A 12,849-nucleotide genomic window follows, 5' to 3' on the forward strand; every position below is an offset into this window, starting at 1 on the left:
GTCGCTGCTTGGCCAGGACCACAGGATCAGGGAGCAGGTCACCTCCTAAAGCCTCCCTAATCTGACCCTAACTCCTAGCGGCATGAGCCGACCTTAAAGGTAGGAGGACTCATGCTCTGGAACCTCGAGTCCCTACTAACCCTCCGCAGGTCCCTAAGCTAGGAGCTGGGTAGACTACCTGTTCCTCCTGGACATGGAGGAACAGGAGCCTAGAATGGCCAAGCTGTAAATAAGGGGAAACCAATACAACTTATGGCAGTGGCAGGTACGTGGAAACTACAACCTCACCTACCTGCCACAGACACACAGCCTGGAACCCATGTAAAAGTGCTGTTGTCCACAACAACAGAAATGACAACAGCACACACCATACATCACACGGGAAACCAGGAAACCATAAGGTGCAATAAACAAGCAACCACATACACATAAACATCACATCAGACAAGGTAACATTTTATGACCAAAAGGGTGGCCCCCACTGGCAGTTGGTAAATAACCAGGAGGATGTCTCCAGCAAGCATGGCTGAAGCACCCTCTCTGACTACTGCCTTCCACTGAGGCTTTATAGGGCCAAGAAGCCACACCCAACAGTCAGACACACCCAGTGCACACACACACTAGGAAGGAAGTTAACCCTTCCAACACCAGGGAAGGGAAAACACCAACTCAAAGGGGAAGTGCACACAATAACCCCCGTGCACACCAGACAAGGGAAGTGCACACAAACACACGTTGCCAAGGGCAACCGCACGCATACCTGTTGTCCGCGGCAACCGCACTTGAGGCACACAACTAAGTGCCCCCAGCTGCGGTTGACACAACACCAAACCGCGGGCAACTGCATGCGGCTCCCAAGGAGTCACGGCCGTGACCAAGGGTCGTGACATACGGATGACACATTATCAATCTAGGAGCTAAACACGAGGACAGAGCCTGCACTCAGGTGACCAGTGGAGGACTTCATTATATTACTAAATGTATTATTTATTTAAAAGGGGAAAATTTAACATGGTATCTGAGCTGCAGGCAGCATGTTATTGAGCAGGAGGAGCTGAGCAGATTGATATATAGTTTTGTGGGAAAAGGTTCAACATAACTTATATTTCATTCATTGCTTTTGGGCGTCGGAGTCAAGAAGGAGGTCCTATTAGTGACGGACAACTTTCCCTGTATGACTGTGTACACAGAGCTAGCTGTCAATCACTGATAGGACCGCCTCCTTGATTCAAAGCCCAGAATGAGCAGGACTTTCTACGGAATCCTACAAAAAAATAAAAAATTTGATTGAGATATACAGTCATGTGAAAAAATTAGGACACCCTTTGAAAGCATGTGTTTTTTTGTAACATTTTTAATAAAAGGTTATTTCATCTCCGTTTCAACAATACAGAGAGATTAAAGTAATCCAACTAAACAAAGAAAACTGAAGAAAAGTCTTTTCAAGATCTTCTGTAAATGTCATTCTACAAAAATGCCTATTCTAACTGAGGAAAAAGATAGGACACCCTCACATGTATTCCCTCTTAAATTGGCTCAGATCTCACACAGGTATATCACACCAGGTGCACATAATTAGTAGATCGTTACTCTGCATGTTGAATGAGGCTTGCCCTATTTAAACCTCAGACATTTAGTTTGGTGTGCTCCTGACTGTTGAAGTGAGAGTGAGCACCATGGTGAGAGCAAAAGAGCTGTCAGAGGACTTCAGAAAAAAGATTGTAGCAGCCTATGAGTCTGGGAAGGGATTTAAAAAGATCTCAAAAGATTTTGAAATCAGCCATTCCACTGTCCGGAAGATAGTCTACAAGTGGAGGGCTTTCAAAACAACTGCCAACATGCCCAGGACTGGTCGCCCCAGCAAGTTCACCCCAAGAGCAGACCGCAAGATGCTAAAAGAGGTCTCCAAAAACCCTAAAGTGTCATCTCGAGAACTACAGCAGGCTCTGGCTACTGTTGATGTAGAAGTACATGCCTCTACAATCAGAAAGAGACTGTACAAGTTTAACTTGCATGGGAGGTGTGCAAGGAGGAAACCTTTGCTTTCCAAGAGAAACATCGAGGCCAGACTGAAATTTGCCAGAGATAAAGTTGACAAAGACCAGGACTTCTGGAATAATGTTCTTTGGACAGATGAGTCCAAAATTGAATTATTTGGACACAACAGCAGAGGACATGTTTGGCGTAAACCAAACACAGCATTCCAAGAAAAGAACCTCATACCAACTGTGAAGCATGGAGGTGGAAGTGTCATGGTTTGGGGCTGCTTTGCTGCAGCAGGACCTGGTCAGCTCACCATCATAGAATCCACGATGAATTCTACTGTGTATCAGAAGGTGCTTGAAGAACATGTGAGACCATCAGTTAGAAAATTAAAGCTGAAGCGGAACTGGACCATGCAACATGACAATGACCCAAAACATACTAGTAAATCAACCAAAGATTGGCTGAAAAAGAAGAAATGGAGAGTCCTGGAATGGCCAAGTCAAAGTCCAGATTTGAATCCCATTGAGATGCTGTGGGGTGACTTGAAAAGGGCTGTACGTGCAAGAAACCCCTCAAACATCTCACAGCTGAAAAAGTTCTGCATTGAGGAGTGGGGTAAAATTTCCTCAGACCGATGTCGAACACTGGTAGATGGCTACAAGAACCGTCTCACTGCAGTTATTTCAGCCAAAGGAGGTAACACTCGCTATTAGGGGCAAGGGTGTCCTATCTTTTTCCTCAGTTAGAATAGGCATTTTTGTAGAATGACATTTACAGAAGATCTTGAAAAGACTTTTCTTCAGTTTTCTTTGTTTAGTCGGATTACTTTAATCTCTCTGTATTGTTGAAACGGAGATGAAATAACCTTTTATTAAAAATGTTACAAAAAACCACATGCTTTCAAAGGGTGTCCTAATTTTTTCACATGACTGTATATATATATATATATATATATATATATATATATATATATATATATATATATATCAATCTGCTCAGGTCCTCTTGCTCCATAATATGAAAACCGCTCAGTATTTTCAATGAGACAGGGTTGCTTTAAACAGGTTCTTTAAAGTTAAAAAGACACTTTGAAAATTTGCCTGTTGTAGAACAGAATTGAGCATCCCAGACATTAGTAAAACAGTTTTACAATTCACATATCTTCAGCATAGGTCATCAATATCAGATCGGGAGGGGAAGGCGAATCCCAGCACCCCACGATCAACTGTTTGAAGAGAAAGCAGCCCTCGTACAAGCGCTGCCCTCTCATCATTGTTTACCTGCTCGCCATCTCAATCACAGAGGTGAGCAGGTGTAATTACATCTTAGCCGCCCCATTCACTTCTATGGGACAGCTCTTTAGTATTCAGTTGAACAGGAAGGAGCCGTCCCATTGAAGTTAATGGGGCGTCTGAGATGTAATTACACATGCTCACTGCTGCAGTTGAGATGGTGAGCAGGTAAACAATGAAGAGAAGGCAGTGCTCGTACAAGCGCTGTTTTCCCTTTAAACAGCTGATCGGCGGGGGTGTCGGCAGTCGGCCCCCCCACCTATCTGATATTGATGAATATCAATATAAAAAAGGGGACAACTCATTAAAATGATAATATACTGTATATTTCCCTATGTAATGCTTAAGACCCATGACATTGTTCACACAAATAGTAAGGGCCAGGACTAGGGCTACACAGAGAAAGGGGACACCTAAGCAGTGACATGGGTGTGCATTGTGAAACCTATACCTTCTATTACTTCATCTAGTAAACCAATAAGCGTATCTCGTGAGCTTTATTCTGTACCATCTGTGATACCTAAATTAAACCCAATATGCAGGTTGTAATCAGAGCTGGCCTGGTCTCTCTGCCACGTAAGAGGATAGTAAGGGAGCGAGAAGTCACATCATAATAATTGCACACTAATGTAATATTATAGCGTGAAGTACTGTATTACTATTATAATGAATACTCCCATAAAAATAGCAAAAACTGAAAGAAAAAAAAAAGATGATAGATAGTTGGATAGATATGAGATAGGTAGAGATACAGTAGATAGATATATATGCAAATAAGCACATGACATCACAGCGGTCCATGACATCACAGCGGTCCATGACATCACAATGATGGCTCTTATATGAGAACACCGGACACTATTGGCAGTGCTTATTCTTTTGCTGGAGGGCAAACTACAATATATGGCCAGAGGCAACAGCAGGTATATACAGAGGTTAGACGAGATGACAGATAGATAGATAGATAGATAGATAGATAGATAGATAGATAGATAGATAGATAGATAGATAGATAGATAGATAGAAGAATGAGGCAGCATAGGTAAAAGGTGATGGGCCCGCTTCATTACCCCAAACGCAACATTTCAGCCCAGCTCAATGGCGCCTCTCTCAAGCCCTTTTGAGCTTGGCTGAAACGTTGCGTTTTGAGGTAATAAAGAAGGTCTTCAAGTGGAATTTGTGGACTTTCAACCAACCGTCTTGGGAAGGATTGCCCCATTATTTTCTCATCTCTGAGACAGTGCTGCTGTTGTATTTGTTGTCTATGAACGATGCCCACAAAATATACTTTAGACAGTTATGAAGTGGTTAAACAATGCTTACAAAGTTGAGCAAAAATGTGGTTTTAAGCGATTTGATGCTCTAATTTTTGCAAATGATTGTCATGCAGTATACAGCACTAAAACCATGTACAGTCTGATAAGATGATACGGCTGCACCCAGTTCCCACCCAAGACATTCAAGTAACCCCCAGGAGGCATTCAGTTTGGACTGATACAGTTTTGATGGTGGCACATAACTACACGTCCCAGCAGGCCCAGAGGGCAGGTAAAAGGGAATGAGTAGTCCAGTCTTGGCTTCTCCCTGGCGGCAGCAGGACCCAGTAGTCCGTAGTGTGGGCCATTGTGCTGTACATGGCAGAAATTGTGATATATTATGTGTGCTGGACACTGGGATTGTCCTGGCTTACTGGTAGGTCACAGAGATGACTCCCATCCACCCCACTGTCAGTGCAGCAGCCCCGGCCTGTCCACACATCACAGCCCCTCAGCTGGGCATGCTACATTAACCCTTTGCTAGCAGTGTGCTGGTTCACTCAGTAACCCTTTGTATGCTGCACACAAATGAGAATGTCCCACCCATCTACCAGTAGTCCCTGGCCATCCACACATCACAGCCTCTCAGCTGGGCCGTGCAGCCGGCTTTCTGCATTAACCCTTTGCTACCTGCCTGCAGTCAGTAACCCTTTGTATGCCACACACAATAGAGGATGCCCCCATCTACCAGTAGTCCCTGCCCATACACACATCACAGCCTCTCAGCTCGGCCATGCCACTGGCTTTCTGCATTAACCATTTGCTACCAGCGTGCAGGTTGACTTAGTAACCCTTTGTCTGCTGCACACAATACAGGATGCCCCCCATCTACCATCTGCCCATACACACATCACAGCCTCTCAGCTGGGCCATGCAGCCGGCTTTCTGCATTAACCCTTTGCTACCTGCCTGCAGTCAGTAACCCTTTGTCTGCTGCACACAATACAGGATGCCCCCCATCTACCATCTGCCCATACACACATCACAGCCTCTCAGCTCGGCCATGCCACTGGCTTTCTGCATTAACCCTTTGCTACCTGCCTGCAGTCAGTAACCCTTTGTATGCTGCCCATGATAGAGGATGCCCCCCCCCCCCCCCATCCACACATCACTGCCTCTCAGCTCGGCCATGCCACTGGCTTTCTGTATTAACCATTTGCTACCAGTGTACAGTTGCAGTCAGTAACCCTTTGTCTGCTGCACACAATACAGGATGCCCCCCATCTACCATCTGCCCATACACACATCACAGCCTCTCAGCTCGGCCATGCCACTGGCTTTCTGCATTAACCATTTGCTACCAGCGTGCAGGTTGACTTAGTAACCCTTTGTATGCTGCCCATAATAGAGGATGCCCCCCCATCTACCATCTGCCCATCCACACATCACAGCCTCTCAGCTCGGCCATGCTGCCTGTAGCCGGCTTTCTGTATTAACCATTTGCTACCAGTGTACAGTTGCAGTCAGTAACCCTTTGTCTGCTGCACACATCACAGCCTCTCAGCTGGGCCATGCAGCCGGCTTCCTGCATTAACCCTTGGCTAACCAGCCTGTAGTTTCACTCAGTAACCCTTTGTATGCCGCACACAATAGAGCAGCCCCTGCAGTGGCACAGCAGCCTAGCCCAGCCTCCCAGGCAGAGTAACCCTTTGCACGCCGCAGACAGGAGAGGATGCCCCCGGTCTGCCAGTACATGTGTGCTGTGTGAGCAGAGGAGCCGCAGCCGCTGACGGGGGAGGGATCTCCTCACCTCCTGATCACGGCTGCTCTCTCCTCCTGCTCCCATCTACATTCAAATCCTTAACGTATTTTCTCTGTTTCCCTCCTCCTCTTCTCCTGTCTCCTTCTGCCTTTTCTTCTCCTCCCCTCCCCCTCCTCTGTGGCACCTTCTTCCTTCCCCCCCTTTTTTTGGCTCTGATTTACCCACTGCATTAGCTCGCCGGGCAACCCTGTACACCGCTCACCCCTTAATGGCGGCATCTTCAGAGGAGGAGACTGATCGGCGACCCATTAGGAGAGTCCGGTCAAAAAGTGACACCCCTTATCTGGCAGAAGCGAGGATCTCCCTGAACCTGGAGACAGGTAAGAACCTCCCAGCCCTCCTCTTTCCTCCCAGGAGCTGTCCTTGCCTCCAGTGCTGAAATCTGCCTGCAGCCTCTTTGTGTCAGATGACCCCCATGTCCTCACTGCTGAAAAGAAACTTGACAAGGTGCAATGGGTTCTCCTTGCTCCATCACCATGACAGGTGACCCTTTGGGACCCACAATGTAAACTGTCCTAGAGCTCAGGTGTGAATTGTCTCCAGTCTTCCTTCCAGACACCTTGATTGACTTGAGATTGCCAGTTCTTCTTGCTGTATGACCATGAATCACGAGAACTGGGAAATTGCAGCTGGCATTTCAGATGGCAAATGCAATAAGGCACTAGCTGGCATGAATATGATAAGGCCAGCAGCAGAATATGTGCCATGGAAGGAGACTGCTGGAAATGCAGTAGGTGACCGCTTGGAGTGTTATTAGGCGGCATGGCATAGTTATAGCAGTGCTGATCACAGGACCCATGCTCCAGGCGGGTATACGGGTAGAGCTGGGAGCACTTTTTCTTGGTTTATGTAAAACCTGTTGACTGCCATGTGACGTTCCGCCTGGTCACGCTCTGCTAATGTGGCCGGGACAGTCGCTGCCACTGTTCCCTCCAAGCCGTGTTCTCTGGAATGGAAAGAGTAAAAAATTCTAAATTCTGCTCCAGGTAAAGCTGTTAGTTAGGCCTTATGCACACAGTCCACAAATCGCGGAACCGCGCAACGTGCATCCCGGCTGTGTGTATGCCGCCGTTATTTTCAAACACCTCTAGAAATGTTCTATCCTTGTCTGCAAAACGGACAAGAATAGGACACGTTCTGTCTTTTTTCGGGGCCATCAGAATCTTTTGAGGCCCCATTGAAATAAATGGCTCCGCATCGGATCCTCAAAATAATGCGGATCGGATGCGGACCGAAACTACGGTCGTGTGCATGAGGCCTTAGTATGTTGTTTGAGGGCAGGTCACATGACAGATTTTGACCACTTCCAAATCCGCTGCTTATCGTACGGCAGAAATCGCTGTGGTTTGGCATGCATGGTGCAGTCCTGCTCTCGGTTTAGCGTCACTGAATGGCAATAAACCGCAAGCAGGCTCCTGATTCGGCTTTCCGAGGTTTCCACCAAAAAAGGATGTGTACATTCTTGGCGCACTCTAGAAGGCCGCATGAGAAAAATCCTCAGCTGCATAAATTGCGGCACGGCCTTCCATCGAAAAGCGTGGGAGGCGGTTTCCGCTCTGATTCAGTGCGGTTTTCGGCACTGATTCCGCTCTGAAACCCATGACAAAAAAACAATGTGTAAACAAACTCTTAAAGGGGTTTTCCAAGATTTTTATACTGTCCTCAGGATAGGTCATCAGTATCTGGGCAGGAGGGGGACCCCTTCCGATTAGCAGTGCTCCTGTGAACGCCGTGGCCTTCTCTATGCTCACCAAGCACAGTGCTGTACATAGTATAGCGGCTGTGCTTGGTATCACGCTCAGCGCCATTCACTTCAATAGGGCTGAGCTGCTGCTAGGCCACGTGACCTGAGAGAAGGCCTTGGCACTACTGCAAGCACTGCTGATTTCTCAAACGGCTGATCGGCGGGGGTCCCGGGTGTCGGACCCACACGATCAGATACTGATGACCTATCCTGAGTATGGGTCATCAGTATAAAAGTCTCAGAAAACCCCTTTAAGGCCTCATGCACACGACCGTATGAATTGTGCGGTGTGTAAAAACCGGTTCCGCAAAAAATATGGATGACATCCATGTGCATTCCGTATTTTGCGGAACGGAACAGCTGGCCCCTAATAGAACAGTTCTATCCTTGTCCGCAATGTGGACAATAATTATAGGTCATGTTCTACTTTTTTTTGGGAGCGGACATACGGAAACAGAATGCGCACAGAGTAAATTCCGTAATGGTTTCGTATATGGTCTGCAAAGAAAAACGGAACAGACACGGATAGAAAATACGTTCGTTTTGCGTGAGGCCTAAAGCTCTAATTTCCGGAGCACAATGCTTAGAGGGGACACTGACCGATGTGGAGGGTTAACCTGGATATTTTATACAAATGGCCATTCTAATGGAGGCAGCCATGGCCTACAAGGTGGTCCGCTATAATGGCTAGCTAATGGCCTAATGTCTCATTGTGAATATATCAGGATTAGGGATCAGAACTGGTCATTATATTTCACAGCTGCTGTGAGATCAGAAGTGCAAAAATAAGCAACGCAGAAGGTTAATTTTGTCTTAAAAATACTTTTTTAAATCTGCTGGGTTGAATGAAAGGATATGTTGCCATGGTGATTGAAGAGCTCGGAGACAATCGCTTACAGAGCAGTCAATCAGATCTGGAGTCTCGCGTGTGTATGTTATGTTGTTCATTCATGCAGTCAGATTGTAGACAGAGGCGCTCGTTTCATTAATTAGGCAGCAATGCTTGACAGGCAATGTACTCATTAAGATCTGTGTAAAATGCCTATGATGCTGCTGAATGGGGTTTGGTGCTACTACTAGTGGCCTAGCATTTCCATGTACTAATACTCCCAGCAGGACACCGCCTACGTATTGTATGATGAGGCATTGGTAACATTTGAACCTTAACACTACTTTAGGGGCACATTTATCTAAAACCATCCTTGTTCCCCTCAGCAACCAGCTCAGCGCACCTTTCATTTTATCACAAACAGCTGCCTGGTTGCTAATGGCAACCAAAGACAGTTTTAATAAATGAGGCCTTCTTCTTCGAATGATATGTTTTTTAATTAAAGGAGTTGTCCGACCATAAGGACCTATACCCTATCCGCAGAACAGGGCATACATATCTGATGAGTGGGGCAGGGGCGTAGCTATAGGGGAAGCGGCTGCTTTGGGGCCCTGACCCAGAAGGGGGCCCATCCAGGAGGAGGACTAAAAGATTTTGTCAGGGCCCCTCAACAGTATTACACAATGAAATTATATACAGTACGGATGGAACAGCTGCCGGGCCTGGTCTGAGAGGGCGATCTTTACTAGCCACAGGAATGGGGGCGGCATGAAAGGAAGGGGTTGCCAAAAAATTACTGGGGGATGCGGGCCCCATTCAAAAATTTGTTGTGGGGCCCAGTCATTTCTAGCTACGAGTGGGGGTTCGACAGTTGGGTCTACGGAGTGAATGCATGTGTGCTGCCTCTCCATTCAACTCTAAGGGAGCGCTGTATTCATCTTCTCTTCAGCAGACCCGTAGACTGGACCAGCATCGTACATGCATGACCATGACTCCATTCTCTCCAGGGAGTTTAACACCGCTTTATTGTGGTCGGTAGGGGTGCTATTGGAGGGAACCCCCCGATGAGATATGTATCCCCTATCCTGTGGATGGTGATAAGCTATTATGGTGGGCCAACCTCTTTAAAAAGGGGTTTCGAAATTCAATGGGGGGAGATTTATCAGAACTGGTGCATAGGAAAACTAGCCTAGTTGCCCATAGCAACCAATCAGACTAATTCTTTCATTTTCCAAAGGAGCTCTGCAAAATGAAAGGTGGAATCTGATTGGTTGCTATGGGCAACTAAGCCAGTTTTTCTTTACACCAGTAACCCCAATGTGATTTTTAAAGTACACACACACAGTGGGACCTGTTAATGGGAGCTTACTTACCTGCTCCCTGGCACTTAGTTCTTGTCTGTGATGTGAATCCCAGGCTGTCTTCTCCAGACTTCTGGTCTGTGCAGGTACCAGAAGTCTGGAGAAGACAGCCCGGGAGATACGAAGCTGGATCCGAGTGCCAGGGAGCAGGTAAGTATCTCCCCTTGACAGGTCCCTTTGGGTGAGGGGGTAATTTACAAAATACATTGAAGTTGAAAACGCCCTTTCAGGGATTGTCTGGGACTTTACAGGGCAAAATTTTGCAATACATAGGGTGAAATTGATCATTCTCCTTGCACCTTAACTAAATGGACTTTAGCCCAGAGAACCACTTCTAGGTCAGTGGAGGAGAAATGGAATCAGCAGTGAATCCCTCTCAGCATTCTGTTTGCAGATAGTGGACGTTCAGGCGGCCTGCCCAGTGAGCACTCTTCTTTCTACCATCTCTTGTCTCCTACCTTGATGAGTGGACCTGTCATGGTCTCCAATATCTGTGATGTGCAGTTGTAACCGGTGTTAGGGTGGAGTTTTGCAAATGTAAAATGGTAAATCAGCTCCACGTGTAGGATCCCTATATGGGTGAATCTGAACAGTCCCCAATCAGTATGTTTTCCTTACCACACGGGTATGCAGACCCCATGTAGATGGGCACCTATAAGACTCACTGCTGATGAAGCCGTGTGTGATACCACAATGAAAATATATGGGAAAAACTCCAGTGAAGTGTACCCACACTGTAATCCTCAGGTGGTAGGCACTTGGATGGCCATCATTTATTTGTTCTGTGTTTTTTATGACATTGTATGATTTTTCTTTCTAAAAAAAGAAAAGAAATTAACTGAAGAACAAATACCCAGTAAATCATTGGTTTTTCATGACCTGGTACAAGTGTTTAATGAATGGCTTCATCCGCGTCTTCAGGCGTCGGTACAGTGTCTGTGGGTGGCTTCAGATGACCACTTTCCCCAGAGTCTTGTTGTGGAGCATTATAAAATTATTATGAAATTTGTCCCCTTGACTATGGCTATAATTGTGGTTATTAGTTTTGGTACTACTGCAAATTTCACAAAAGGGAACATTTTGGTTCTAAATAGAGCTATTCTCATCTGGCAACCAATAGAGGATTGCTTTTAGAATAGATTATCCATAATTGTGTCATGATGGCTGACCTTTAGGCTACATTCACACGACCATAGTGTTTTGCGGTTCGCAAATTGCAGATCCGCAAAACACAGATATCGGCTGTTGTGTTCCGCAATTTGCGGACTGTACATGGCTGTGACTATGATAGAAAATGCCTATTCTTGTCCGCAACTACAGACAAGAATAGGACACGCTCTATCCTTTTTTTGGGGGGGCGTGTAATGGAACTATGGATGCGAACAGCACACCGTGTGCTGTCCATATCTTTTGCGACCCCACTAAAATAAATAGGTCCGCACCCGTTCCAGTAAATTGCGGAACGGATGTTGACTCATTCATACAGTCGTGTGAATGAGCCCTTGGATTGATGATTGTCTAGACTAGCTGCAATTGATGAAAGCTATGAGACCAGGGCAGGTTTTTTTTTTTTTCAGTTTCTGGGTGTAAACAAGAATGTTTCTATTCACTAAATGCAAGCAGATATGTTGCAATATTTCAATACACTAACTGCAATAGGCAACACATGACATAACTTTTTGTTATACGATGATTTAATATTACATATAATTTGGTCTCAATATTTCAGGCTATAAAGATCTGTATAAGGCCTCTTTTACACTGGCGTGAGCGCCCCGTTGCCGTATTGCGGACCGCATTTGCGGATCCGCAATACACGGGTGCCGTTCCGTGGGCATTCTGCATCACGGATGCGGACCCATTCACTTGAATGGGTCTGCAAATCCGGAGATGCGGAATGGTACGGAACCACGGAACAGAACCCTACGGAAGCACTATGGAGTGCTTGCGTAGGGTTTTGTCCCGTACTTCCGGTCCGCAAAAAGATAGAACATGTCCTATCTTTTTCCGGAACAGCCGGATCGCGGACCCATTTAAGTGAATGGGTCCGTGATCCGCTGCGGCTGCCCAACGGACTGTGCTCGTGTATTGCGGCCCGCATTTTGCAGGCCGCAATACAGCAACGGGCCGCACACGCCAGTGTGAAAGAAGCCTAACACTGGTCCTCAACCTGCAGGGCGCATAACCTAGGGTATGTCAGGAGCAAAAAATCTAAGTGCTAAGTGATAGAGCACTAATGTGTGTATCTCACTGTCACCATCATCAACAACATAATCCCCCTCCTACACAGGACTGCCCAGGGAAACAGTAGGGGTTGTGGTAGGCTGTTGTGATTGTATCTGGCTGACACAATATTATGGAGGTCTGAAGTCTGTAAATAGGGGTTTTTAATTTTTAAGGAGGTCAGATCTGGGTTTTGAAATTTTTAAGGGGTCTGAAAACAGGAAGGACTGTTCTGAGGACTGTATAATGGGGAAGGGGGGGGAGTTCTGGCCTGAGGTTTATACAAAGAGCATGTGGCCTGGAATATATGGAGAAAATTTGGCATCCCTTATGTCC

The 12,849-nt window shown here is 46.3% G+C and overlaps 1 protein-coding gene across 1 annotated transcript in view; it reads left to right on the forward strand.

The window, feature by feature from the left end:
* Positions 1-6,552: 6,552 nt before the first annotated feature.
* PHACTR1 (phosphatase and actin regulator 1) overlaps positions 6,553-12,849 on the forward strand; it is a 310,321-nt gene continuing 304,024 nt past the window's right edge. Inside the window, exon 1 of the mRNA XM_044295041.1 lies at positions 6,553-6,676. Coding sequence (XP_044150976.1) covers positions 6,565-6,676 — 112 coding nt within the window. The 5' untranslated portion in view covers positions 6,553-6,564. The remainder of the gene's footprint in view (positions 6,677-12,849) is intronic.

The sequence above is a fragment of the Bufo gargarizans genome, chromosome 5 (genome assembly GCF_014858855.1).
Source record: "Bufo gargarizans isolate SCDJY-AF-19 chromosome 5, ASM1485885v1, whole genome shotgun sequence".
Classification (NCBI taxonomy): Eukaryota; Metazoa; Chordata; class Amphibia; order Anura; family Bufonidae; genus Bufo; species Bufo gargarizans.